The following is a 13,986-nucleotide window of genomic DNA, read 5'->3' on the forward strand; positions in this document are numbered from 1 at the left end:
CCAGATGTCCCGGATTTCAAGGGACAGTCCCGTATTTTGAAAAATTGTCCCGCGTCCCGGAGACCTTCCATACAGGATATCTAAAGTCCCGTATTCTATTTGATAACAATATTTTACAGAATGAAACATTATTTTAAGGGAAAAAATAAACAAAAAATGTGAAATAATGAGCAATAAAAAAATCATGTGGAGCAAACAAAAAAATTGTTTTTGTTTTGATTAGGTTTGTATGTTTTTGTTATGGCTGCAGATCATGAGGAGCCAAGTGTTCTTTTCTTTGTTCAGTGACTAATATTGGAAATATGTATATCTTTGCGCGTGAGTCGTCATTCTCAATGAAAACGATTTTTATACCTTGATAGGCAACATTTTGTGAGGTTTAGTACTTTGTTGAGATTGAGTTTACAGCAACGTCTCAAAAATAAGTCCACGCCCCCCCCCCCTTTTTTTGCTCCCTGAAGCCTGTCCCGTATCTACTGTTCTTAAATCTGGCAACACTGTTGACAATACAAGACAAACCTGCTCATTAATGCTTGAGTGCCCATAACGAATCAGTTGCCGTACTAAAGATATGATCCAATATGGCATCAGAAAACAACTTCAAGCATGCAATATTTAATCTCTGTTTCTGTCTCCTTCTCTCTCTCTCTCTTTTTCTAATGTATTCGGAGTCAATTTGGCATAACTTTTTGCTAGCTTTACAATGTTCTTTAAACTTGTACATTTTAAACCAGATGAAACACTGCTTATCTGTACTAGAACTGATGTTAATGAGCAATGTTTCTATGTTTCAATGTTTACTCTTTTATGTGTTCTCTTTATTTAGCAATTTCTGTTGAAACTTACTGCTTTTTTCAACTGATTTTGGGGTGGTTTTGTATTTTAAGGTGTTTTTAGTCGACTTTGGAAGCACGGAACAGGCTGCCAAAAAAGACATTCAAAAACTGTTGGAAAACTTCACACATGATGAGAGTTTTGCCCTTCGTTGCCACCTCGAAGGTATTATCCCTGCAGGTGGCAGTTCTGAGTGGTCGCAAGTCTCTTGTGAAGCCTTCCAACAATTGGTTGCAACTCATGAGAAATTTCTGGTAACAACTAAGGTATGTATTTTTTAGATATGTTTTTGTAAGGTATGTATGTATTCAAGCTTCCTCGTTATTTTTAGAAAATTTCACTGTCTTCAGAAATTTTACTTGAGTCCACTATTACCCCTAAAACAAACATTTGCAATTAGTATTGAGAATTTCAGCTAGCAACAATAAAAGGAATCTAAAATTAGTAGATTTGATTTCATTACATTTCATTGAATCTTTGTTTGTAATTTTTAGTATCATAATTACTTTTTTGTTAATTGATCATTTGGTTTGCTATTCATATGCCATCCAGATAATGATAGAATCTTGTCTTTGCAGTTGCTCCCTCTCTCCCCCCCCCCCTCAAATGATGGGCATAAGTGCAACCCTCCACTTGTGTGCCTGCAATGTAACTGGCCCTCAGGGTTTCCGCTAAGGTTGTATTTTGTGCAAAATGCGAAAATGCTATTCATACAACACAAGCTCAATATCTCGAACCTCTCAGGACAGAAAAAAATTTGAGTTATCAAGTTTTCGAATTATCAAGATTTTTAAAAAGTATACTAGTAACTCTCACAATTACACACATGTACGCTATATGCATGCTTTACATATTTTATGTATGTACTTTTTGAATTACAATCAATGAAATAGTCTTCAATATTTTACTAGATTTGAAATTTTATAATTGTCAAAAGTGCACAGAATGAGATTTTGAAATGAACAACAATCTCAACTTGGTTTTTTCACCTAAAAATTTGAAAATTCTAATTTTATCTTCAACCAGTTACCCCAGATTCAAAAAGTTTTCAGCAGATATTTTGTAGAAGTTAAAAAAGCAGAATGATGAAAATGAGGAACGCATTTTCTGCTTTCACTTGAAAACTGACGGGCGAAAAATTGACCCTCTTTCTTCAAAGTAGGCAACATGTTCGAGAGAAATACGCAAAGATTCTAAACTCTGAGAAAAACAGTACCTCCCTCATATCAACACTCCCCTATTATCTTGCCCCAATCCCCTATTCACAAAATTTCTAAGAAAAGGGATGAAAAACATTAAGCAATTGTCCCTGGAACTGATTTTACTACAAAATTTGCCAAAGAAACACAACAATTGAAATCTGCAAAAAATTCGACAATCAAGGGTTTCAAAAAATAAATTTCGAGATAACTAGAATATATATAGAGGTTTTTATTAAAAAAAATGCTGGGAAATTTTTTTCCCCTTGGAGACGTTAAGGGTTTCGAGATATCAAGGTTTAACTGTATTACAAAAATTAAGAAATGCATTTTCGCCTTTTTGCTCAAAAAAAAAAAAAAAAGGGGGGGGGGGGGAGAAAGAAAACCCAGAGAGGAACCAAGAATGGCAATATTTAATTTAATCTTATTATAAATCTCAGCAAAAATGTTTAAATTACTATTAAGTTCAAAAGTGTTACTTAGTTTTAATGGGCATTATGTCCCTCCAATAAATGCATTATTGGGGAGAGGAGGTATGTAACGTTTCTAAGATCAAACTTGTGTTTTTCAATGATAAGTCCAATTTATTTCAAATCGAAAATAAGAAAAAAATATTAACTAATGTGTATTTACTTATTCAAAGAACCATAGCCGAATATTGAATTTAGTTTCTTCTGGAGATGAAACACAGTGAGGAATTTTGAAAGATATGGTATTCACTAACCTTTGACATTTTAGCATATAGCTAAAACATTTTTTTTTTTTTTTTCAATTTTAGCTTTTTTGCTAATTTTTTTTTTAACTCAGCTTAAACACTGGTGGCCCTTTACTGAAAAAGATTGTGCATCCCTATCTTATATATTTGAAAGGTATTTTCATGTGAAGTGAAGTGAAACACTGATTTACTGTTTTTCTAAATTTCTGTAAATGCTCCATTTTGCAGGGTGAATTAGAGGATGGTTCATTAGGTGTAGAATTATTTTATGAAGAACTAGTGAGAGGCGGTGCCCTGGAACCTACAAAAATTGAATTTAGGAGTATTACTAAAGAACTCGTAAACCGAGGCCTAGCTTTGAAAATTCGAGCGTAAGTTCAACTCCCTTTTCTGTTTTTAATTAAAAAACCTATATGAAAATTAGGATTTTTAATTAAGATTCCTAATTTTCATGTAGGTTTTTTATTTCTTATTGTAATGCTTCTTTTCTGTTTAAAAAAAATCTGCTTTTATGTTATTAAATCTCATAACTGAAATGCAATAGAAGTTTTTTTTTTTTTTGCTTTGTTTTGTGAAAATTTTGAAATTCAACTTAAATTTTGTATGGATTGGAATTGTTAGAAATATCTTCATCTGTTTTAAACCTTAACTAACTAATAGCTTGGATTTAGAACCTTGTTCTTCATTCATGGCTTTTGCTTCCCTCCAAACTGATACGCCACGACCTCCTAGTTGGCTCAAAACTTATTTTATTCTTTAATGTCAATTGAAGTTAAACTTTAATTTGCCAACATTTTGGGAGTTGCTGCCTATCGTGAGAAATATTGGTAGTGGAATGAAAATTGCCTTATATACTGTTATTAAGTGTGTTCCACGTGTTTAAAATAAAAATAAATGTTTGCATTGTATATTTCATTAAATTATGCTTTGTTTGCAAATTGAAGTTTCTAAAGAAATGTATTCACCATTACAATTTGTTAATCTTTGGCTAAAACTTTATAAATTTGGTTATGGCTTTTTAAATTTGGCTAAATATTCTGGCTAATACTTTGAAATCCCTAGTACAGGCCCTGAAATAGACAACTATTTGCAATGTACAAATATTTTACGATATAATGAACTTAACATCTGCTCCTAATTTGCCTTTTAGGAAAAGAAATCCCTGTGTAGCTTTTTTTCAAGGAGAAAAAGGATGCAAATTCATATCAGAGTTGTAGAAAATGATTCACATGCTCAAAATAACGATATTTGTGTGTTGATTTGTTATTTATTGTCCTGAACGTGTCCCAAAATTTTGTTCAAATTGTGTCCTAAATTTTTCTAAATCTCCACTCAAGCCCTGTGCTAGTAACGCCAAACAAAATGCATCCTCAAACTCGTTTTTTGTCTAAGCTGCCCCAAAACTCTTCTGCCAGTAATACTGTCTTTTTTAGACTCCCCCCCCTCCCTTTTTTTTAGAGGTGCTGATACATTTGTTTAGAAATTTGATAGTTTTTTGTTAGCCTATCTTTTCTGTGTTCCTAGTTTTTAGAGAAGAGTTCGGGGGAGTTAACAAGCTTGTAGAGGCTTGGTCGGTGGATTGGAGGGGTGATCAAAAACTTATGTACTGAAAGCGAATCGATGTGAGCAAGTAACAAAGCAATTTTTACTTCCTTTTACAAAAAAGGAAGTATTGTATTTGTGAAAAAAATTTCACTCAAAAATGGGCCTTATTTTCCATTTTTCTCACCCCCGAATGAATGTTGAGTTTTTTTCGACCCGACCACACGTGGATATATGCCTAGGAACCTACAGACATCTGAAATATCCATTTTGATGACCCCCCGAGTTAATTACAACAAATTTTCTCGTGATGTACGTATGTATGTGCGTATGTGTGTATCTATCTCGCATAACTGAAAAACACTATATCCTAGAAAGTTGAAATTTAGTACGTTGACTCCTAGTGGGATCTAGTTGTGCACCTTCCCTTTTGGTTACATTCGGATGTCCCTAAAGGGCTCTTTTGCCCTTTTTTGGGGGGAAATCATTGTTAATTTCAATGCAAACTCAAGTGGTGTTATAATTTGTCGGACACTTGGCGATATATTGCCTGTCTTTTGGTAGCCAACTTGGCGACACATTTGGCGTTTTTTTTAAATTTGATTTCAATTTGGCCACTGGTGGTGATATTTAGAGAGTAAAGTATTGAATCACATTAAAATTGCCAATAATGGGAAAATGACATTATATTGGAGTAAAAGGAAGTCATGTGATGCAGACATCAGCTCGTTATTTCTAACTATTGATAATTCTTGTATCCCAGGATTGGCAGGTATGCTATTGAACAACTAAATGACAGAAAACAGTTAATGTTGAAATAACAATTAAATAATCCTAACTTTTAAATTGTTTTAATTCTTAAATTTTCATTAAATTGTTTTGTGAATCTTAAAAAAGCTTGTATTGCAATATTGTCCTGATGCATAGCTTATGTCTGTAATTTTATTGTGATTTAATTTTTTTTTAATACCCTTCACTCAGGAAAAGTAACAGTGTGTCTCCTCCCAAAAAGAATGAAATTTTAAAGAGCCCCGAAAAAAATACCTGCCACAAAGAACAGAATGGATGTGACGGAGAGAAAGTTTCAAACGAACTGACTGCAGAAACGCCTGTTGATTGTTGTGAATCAGGATCATCTGCAAGTATGACATCTGCAGAGAATCCTCCTGAGAGTAAAGAAAATGTTGTTATTGTTAATGAATCTCTTCCCTGCAAAGTTGAAGAGGTAGTCCAGGACAATGAAGCTATTATTAATAAACCGCCGAAGAACCAATGGTTACCGAGGGTTGTTCCAAAAGAGCGAAGGTTCAAGGGTTTAGTTACAAACATTGATCATACCGGCAGCATTCATCTCTATCATGTGCCGGAACAAGGTAGTTGATGTTTAACATTTTATTTTGATAATTAAAAGTGTGTTTTTGAGTGTTATTCATTCAGTAAATGGTTTTAGATTAATAGATTTTTTTCCCCTCACATAGTGCCAGCAATAAAGATAGTTTCGTACATTTTTTTTCCCAAACACATTTTGAGCTACTAATTAAAGAAGGGAGCATTGGGTTTTCTTTTTATCACATGCAGTTTTTTCTGCCCGTTATATCATTCCTTTTTCACTTTATGTTTTAAAGTATAAATCATAATTTCATTTCAAAAAATAAAAATTAAATAAATATAAAATAACTTGAAAGAGTACAAAATTGAAATTTTTGCGGGGTTGGGGAGGGGGGGAATGCCTGAACCCCCATTTCCCATCCCACATCACAGAGTGAATATTATACTCAGGATTAGGTTCATATTGTCAATACTTAGACCTAGTAGTGACTTCCTCTTCTCCAAAAAACTGAACCCCATTATCTTTTCCTCTGTTTGAAATAATTAAGAGACCATCAATTTCATACACCCCCTCACTTTTTTGACCTGACCACGGCTTTCACATTGTGTCGAGGACATGTTATATAAAAAGCATTCATAGTTTTTAATTTGTCTTTTGTTCGTTAGCCCACTTAAAATTTCGTTATGACACAAATGTGTAGTTGTTTCTGAAAATTTTATGCTTTTCATGTTTAAATAGAATTTCGATTTTTTTTTTCTCATTTTGGGGAGGGGGCTGACACCACAAATTACCGCCCCGGGTTTCACCCATGCTAGCTACGCCACTGTATATATCCAATATTTTTTTTTAAAGGAGAAAACTTCTAATGTTTTGCATATGAATTTTGTAAGGAGTTAAAATGGGAAAAAGTGCTCTAACTCAATGAATGAGCACCCCAACCTGCTGATAAATACAGCATTTTGAGGTTGTTTTCTTTTTGGATATGGATAGATCTGTCTACTGCCAATGCATCTAAGAAAAATGTATTAAAACTTTTCACTAAGACTACAAGCTGTTCATTCACTGGTCAATCTACCCTATTTACAATCATTATTTACTTGCATTATTAGTTTTTGTTAGCTTATTTTACAAAACTATAATTCAGAAATAAAAATACTCAGTCTATGCACAGCCATCAGACATTTTTCTTTTTTCTGACCAACTTTTCATTTTTAACTGTACATTTTAAAGATGCATTACAATTGTTACATTACTAATCATTTTATAAATATAAAATTAAAAAAAAAATTTTTTTGTTTCATTGTTATATTATATTAGGAAAATTATATATGCATGGTATATTACTGTTTTGCTTGTTTTAAACAATGAATAGCATTCATATGCTTAATACACATACTTTTTATGTTGTGTATATTATAATTTGAAAAATGAATATCAAAGTATCATGATATGCCTCCTGAAAAAGTCTGATTTTTTTGAATAAGGGCCCTTATTACTCCTGATTTTTTCCCCTCTTCCTAAAAATAGTTTTTACTTGCAAAAAGTGCTATGTATGAATAAACTACGTTAGTGCATGTTAATTAGCAATGTCCTTTATCAAGGTGATAAGATTTTTTAATGCACTTATGTAAATGAATTTCTGTACTTATATATACTTAATTAACTGCATAAACATTTAAAAATTTAGGGGACTGTATTTCAAATTTTTGAGTGAGGAGAAACTCCTTTCCCAGATTTAAATTTGTAGGGAATTACAATTTTTGGGGTGGAAAAGAAAGAAATATCATTTGACTTTGTTAACATTTTATGTATTCCTGTTTTTTGCACTTTGAAATCCAATGAAAGTGCAACTTTTTCTTTCTTTTTTTGATTGAATAGTGTGAAAGAGGAAATAAATATTCATCACGTTTTTCAGTAATTAAAAACATATATTTTTTTTAACTTTGAAGGGGAGAAAAAATAAACATTGTTGAAGCTAATGTTCTCTTTAAAAATGGATTGTGTTATTGCTCCTGAAAAATTTGCTTTTCACTCTTGGAAAAACTCCTGAAATTCATTTTGCCTGGAAGAGTATGAACATTGTCTTGCTTTTCCAATTACACTAATATTACTTCCGAATTTCAATTATTGTCACCCAAGCGATGATTTATCACTAAAATCTTTACACTGAATTTCAAGTTGCAGACCTTCATGGCATGGTACTCTGAAGCCCGCCACCTACTAGAGATGAGACGGGCTCAGCCCGGGCTCGGGCTCTAGAACCGAAAATAGGTTTCGGGCTCAGACTCAAGCAAAGATATTCAATCGTCAATCTCCAAACAAATTCACAGAAAATAAACATTTTCCTACTGTGAGAAAATGAAAGAAACATTTAAATCTGTTCAATCATTGTGAAAATTTAACCCACCCCCCTCCAAAAAAAAAAATTTAACGCTTATGTATAGTGTTTTTTTGCGATTACTATTGCAGTATGTTATACAGTAATGCGTTTGAAGTGGAGCATTTTGAGAAAATTTAGAAACTTCTGCTAATGAAGAACATTTGACTTAACATATTTCATTAACAGAGAGATCGTGTCAGACTGTAGAAGGCTCGGCTTTTGATATAAGAAAGTTTCCTTCGGGCTCGGATTTTGGTCCGAGACAAAATCGCTCGGGCGGGCCCAGGCTCTCAAAAATGAGCCCGAACTCATCTCTACCACCTACCTTTTAGGTGGCTTACCATTTTAATTTGTTTGGAATGATGATTTTTGTTACCCCTACCCCCATACTTTCTGTTGAGTTCCAGGCTCAGAAATTCGTAAAAAAAAAAGTCTAGATATAAGCTCTGACATAACTATTAATTTCCAATGTTTTAACCCAAATGTTTACAAGCAATGATCTTAGTGAAATTTTGAATTGCTGTAACATTTCTTTTCTTGTGTCAGAGTTTGGAAAATGATTAATTTTTCGAAATCCTTGAATTAAATACTCATTGTCATTATGTTTTCACCATTCAACTTTTTATTCCTATCACTGAAATTCATTTATGATATGAAGGGCTTGGGGCAGAAATGTGACAAACCAGGAGTGACTTTTCAATCAAAATTTTTGTTTCTCAAAACTAAAATTGAAATAAACATGATAATGGATTTTGTCGTTTGGAGAAAAACATATCTGGTTTTAGTATTGCAGAATATAGAATGCATAATACCTTTAAAAAATTCTACAAATATTTTTTATGTGTTGGAAATTGACCTACTGAAAATTTCACATCATGTGGCACATTCTTACCCCAAGCCGCTCATATACATCTTTACTAATAATAAAGCAGAAAGTCTCTCTGTCCGGAGGATGTCTGGATGTCTGTAGGATGTCTGGATGTCTGTGATGCTCATAGCGCCTAAACCGTTTGGCCGATTTTCATGAAATTTGGCACAAAGTTAGTATGTAGCATGGGGGTGTGCACCTCGAAGCGATTTTTTCGAAAATTCGATGTGGTTCTTTTTTTATTCCAATTTTAAGAAAAAAACTATCATAAATTACGAAATTATCATAATGTGGAACCGTAACATGGGCACAAGCCAATTGGCGAGATACGAAATTATCATAACGTGGAACCGTAACATGGGCACAAGCCAATTGGCGAGATACGAAATTATCATAACATGGAACTGTAACGTCGGTACAAGCCAATTGGCGAGAAAATTCACCATACATTATTTGTAAATATACAAGCGAACTAAAAGATCTTTAATTTTTCTATTACGGGCGAAGCCGTGCGGGTGCCACTAGTATATATATATACACACACACATATACAGCAAAGCCTGTAAAGTTGAGCACTTTTGTAAGTTGACTCTCTGTCTTAAATTAGTCACAATATTCAAGTACAGAATTAGTCTTAAATCATATATATCAACCTCCATAAGTGTACCACTAAAGCACTGCACTGTGGGTGGTCAACTCATACAGATGTCATTGCACCTATTGCTTTAACTAAGCTTCTTTTTCATTCTTATTCATATAACAATGTCTGTACTAAATTTATTGTTGATTTTAGAATGTATAAAATGTGACCATAAAACCGTAAATCCTAAATAGTTGCTTGGTTTTCTTTCTTTATTTTTTATGCATTTGGAAAAAAAATTCAAATTTTGTTTTGGGAAAAACTATTATGATGACTAAAATTTTTCTGTTATGTATAGGCACCAGTCCAGTTCCAACCATTGTAAGCGCTTTGCAGTTTAAATTTCTTAGTTCAGCTTATGAACCTCCACAAGAACAACTTCCAATTGGAGAAGCTTGCATTGCAAAATTTGATATGGATTCATGTTGGTATCGTGCAGAAGTTATAGAGCATTATCCTGGAAGGTGTAAAGTGAGTGCTTCACCAAAATCTGGAAATTTTTTGCATTTTTGTATGAATAAAATTTTTTAAACTAATTCAGTAAAATTGTTTAGGTACACTTTGTTGATTATGGCAACTATGAAAGAGTTCTTCTCACTGATATCCGAACAGATATCATCTTGCAAACTATTCCTCGTCAATGTATTGAATGCAAAATCCAAGGTATTGAACTTGTAAGTATATTTTACACATTGAAACAAATTAAAAGTATGTTATCATATGTTTAAGTTTGTATTCACAAAAGGCTTATTTAAGTTGGAAAACTACTTTTAATATTCAGAAACGAAAAAAGAAGGTTTGCTTCCAAGAGCAAAAGCATCTAGTACATATGAGGGTTGATTCAAAAGTAAAGTTCCCATCAATTTTACAAATATAAAGCAGTCTATTCTCATTGAAATTTACATTGTTGGAAAGAAAAATGTTTCTTTATTTTTATGCATAATTGCCATTTTTTTCTGACCATTATCGTCGATGGTGCCCTAACTTCTGTATCGAATGTCACAGAATTCCACCGCCAACCCGTTGAGGAAGCATCACTGCAATCAAGAATGGGGTGGTTTGTTGACTGTCATGTCCCACTATCCTTGCTGTTCGGAGCTCGAGTCTAGTGATTACCAATTGTTTCCTACACGTAAGTTTGAGGAATACTTTGTTGGGCAATGTTTCCAAAGCAATCAGAGTTTTATGATTACAGACCTATCGGATCAGTGTCCTGAGATTTCAAGGTCAGCCCTATACACTATCGTAACTGACAAGTTAGGCTACAAAAAACGCCGTGAAAACCCGTCTCAAATCACTGGCGGCAAACTTCTATGAAGAAGATATTAAGAAGCTTGTACCCAGGTATGAAAAATACCTTAATTTAAATGGTGATTATGTTGAAAAGTAACTAATAATGTACCTAACTTTTGATAATAAATCTATTTAATTACTCTCACTAGTTTTATTTTTATACCACATCGGAAGTTGATAAAAAACAGCTCTCGTATTATTCCTCGCCATCACGTATTATTGTTTAAAAAAACTTTTGCTTTTATGAAATATTTATATTTCCCCCATATACTCAAAAATAAGGATTTTTTTTTAAAGTTAGAGTTAAAATTTTTCATTGCAAACAAATAATTTACGTCAAAGGGCATCAAAAATTCTTCTAACACTTCTTGCTGATTCTTAAAAACGACCTCCTGAGTCTAAATATGACCTCATTTTTCCCCTATCACCCACCACTTTTTTAAATTTGGGATATAAAATCATTATTAGAAATATTGAAGCTATTGCTTCAGTTTTTATCAACTTTTTAAAAATATATCTCAAATACTTAGAGTCTAATGATAAAAACTAAATATTCAACCTGTTGTAGATAAATATTCTTGGCAATGACTTGAGAGGTCTCTTGTCCTTTTTTTCACTTTTTTTTTGTGACATGATCCATCCTTCCAAACAGCTATAGTGCACTCCTCTCAAATGATATGGAGTACCCCTATCACAAAAATCTAAAATCTTCCCCCTCCTCTCTAAAAATTTCAATGTTGTAATCTGCAGCATGTATCCCCCTCATGGGCAGAATGTTTAATGCATTATAATTTACCTTTTTGTATAATTTAAGGTGAAATGTGATTCTCTTTTCAGGGATACGATGGGAACAACGAAGTGTTAAATTTTTTACATGTGCAATTGGTAGATAAAACTGTAGAAGTTGAGCAACTTGTAAGTTGAATATTTCTTTTTATAATTTTCATGAGAATTTTCACTTGTGATCAGGTTAATCCAGATTTTTTGTCCCCATCTTATAAAGGAATAGTATTTTTGTGATTTTTTTTTTTTTTTTAAAGAAAATATTGTAAATTTCCTTTTTTTTTTCTTGAAAAAAAGTTATTAGTCAAGTAAATGTGTGTCAAGTCCATGTATCTAACAGTTAAAATTTTAAATGTATAGTTGAGGCAGTGGGCAGCAAAGGGATGTAAGTGAGCTATTTAAAGTTTTGGGTAAAATGCATTTAAAGATCAGATTCTAGGAAGGCTTCCATTGAATGTTTTTTCTAAATATTGCTGTGTAGCAGCATCTACTAGAGCTACTACATCCCTTGGCACTTACATCCCTTTTCTTCTCACTGCCCCATATGTTTTTTTTTTTTTTTTTTTTTTTTTTTTTTTTAAGAAAAAACTCTGATATTGAACAACAACATTCTTCCACACTAAAAATATTGAACAAAAATATCTTCTCAAAAATGGAGTAATTACTAAAATTAAATTAACAATAAATGAATTAAATATATTGTAAAAATAAATAACAAAATCATTCATCAAGTCTGCCTAATCAAAACCTAAACCTTAAAAATTTTGTTAAGCATTGATGTTTGGTTTAAATCAAGTGGTTTAAAAAAAAACATGTGGTTCTTTTTTATTTTATTTTATTTATTTATTTTTTTTTGAAAGACTACATTGTTTTCTCTCTAATGTTTGCATAAATTTTACATATGATTGGATTGATGCAAAGTAACCAGCAAAGCTTTAGAGATAAATTACAGATTAATAAATTTGCAAACTTTTTTTTATGTAATGCAAATTTGCTAAATAATGTTTCTCTTCTTTCGTAAATCAATGCAACTTTTCTTATTAGGTACTTAAATACATGGCAGACCAACTATGTTTTTCTAAAATTAGATAGAGAAAAAATCCAAGAAGTTTGGTGTCTATTTTTATTCATTTATTTTTCTTTCATTTCTCTTTTATATTTCAAAATATCCCAAAAAACAGATTTCAGCCATTCATTTTACTATCTAATTTGCTTAATAGCTTAAAATTCACAGAGATAACTCATGGATCATTTAAGCAATCTATAGTATATATAAATCTAAACTCTATAGAATATTTTTCAATGACAAGAGGAAAAAAAGTTCGCTCGCTTTTTGGAATCCACAATAGACGATGCAATCAGAGCAAGAAAAAAGAAAGACGTATAAAATTTTGAAAACAGAAAATATCATTGTAACTGTGTGATCTTATAAAAAAAAATTAATGTATAATTTTCACCCTTTAAAGAACTTTTTTAATCCCAATGTAATAAAAGAATGATGTATGAATAGTAGAAGAATAAATAAACATTAATTACAATGTCTTTATTACTGAGATGTATTAAAAGAATAGTTTCATTATTTGGATTTGTATTGGGAAAAATAAGTAATACATTAGGATTGGAAAAAAACTTCAGAACTTGACTTTTTATTTGAGGGTTTTGATTAAAATGATTTTTTAAAAAAGAGATAGTATTCCTAAGCGCATTAAATCAGAAGAAATTATGTCTACAATGAAAAACATAATGGTATTCTTAAGGACAATTTGTCCTCTTTGTATAAGTCTTCGCAATGATACATTACGTAAATGATTTTTAGATGAACTAACTTTTTTTTTTATCCTTAAACAAAAGATGTTTTGAATTTTAAATTGTGAAATGTACATCAGACTTGTGATTTATTTGTGAATACTTCAAAATACTTTCAATGCATAGAGTACTTTATTTTAATTTCGCTTTCATTTATATATTTTTTGCAGAAAGCTATAATTATGAGGAAACATTTATCAGATTTTATTCTTGGTTAGTTATAATTATGTCTTGACTCTCACAGTAAATTATTTCTTCGATTATTCAATTGTGCCAAGGTCTATTTATTAAATGTATGGTATTTTTTTAGTAGTTAAGGATTTTCAAACAGTATTTCCCCTCTTGAAAACTCTACTATGAGGAAATGAAATAACAAGATTTTACTTTTAATTATGTAATTACTCATCGAGTAATTAAGTTCAAATGTGAATATTAAAAATTCATTGATAATTAATTCAATAAATATTCATGACTTTTCAAACACCAAATCTATCTTCTTACAAATAGTATTTAAACCAAATTAACCCAGTCTAAGCCAAACAAACCTTGTTTAAACCAAAAAAAAAAAAAATTTGGTTTAAAAAAAAACAGTTTTT

General features: G+C 31.7%; 1 protein-coding gene across 1 annotated transcript in view; it reads left to right on the forward strand.

Moving 5' to 3' along the window:
• Nucleotides 1–13,986, forward strand: part of LOC129227865 (RING finger protein 17-like) — a 100,978-nt gene that overhangs the window by 63,857 nt on the left and 23,135 nt on the right. The window contains exons 25-30 of the mRNA XM_054862486.1: nt 888–1,100; nt 2,977–3,119; nt 5,272–5,663; nt 9,807–9,979; nt 10,063–10,182; nt 11,639–11,716. Of these exons, the coding sequence (XP_054718461.1) occupies nt 888–1,100; nt 2,977–3,119; nt 5,272–5,663; nt 9,807–9,979; nt 10,063–10,182; nt 11,639–11,716 (1,119 nt within the window). The remainder of the gene's footprint in view (nt 1–887; nt 1,101–2,976; nt 3,120–5,271; nt 5,664–9,806; nt 9,980–10,062; nt 10,183–11,638; nt 11,717–13,986) is intronic.

This window comes from Uloborus diversus, chromosome 1 (genome assembly GCF_026930045.1).
Source record: "Uloborus diversus isolate 005 chromosome 1, Udiv.v.3.1, whole genome shotgun sequence".
NCBI lineage: Eukaryota > Metazoa > Arthropoda > Arachnida > Araneae > Uloboridae > Uloborus > Uloborus diversus.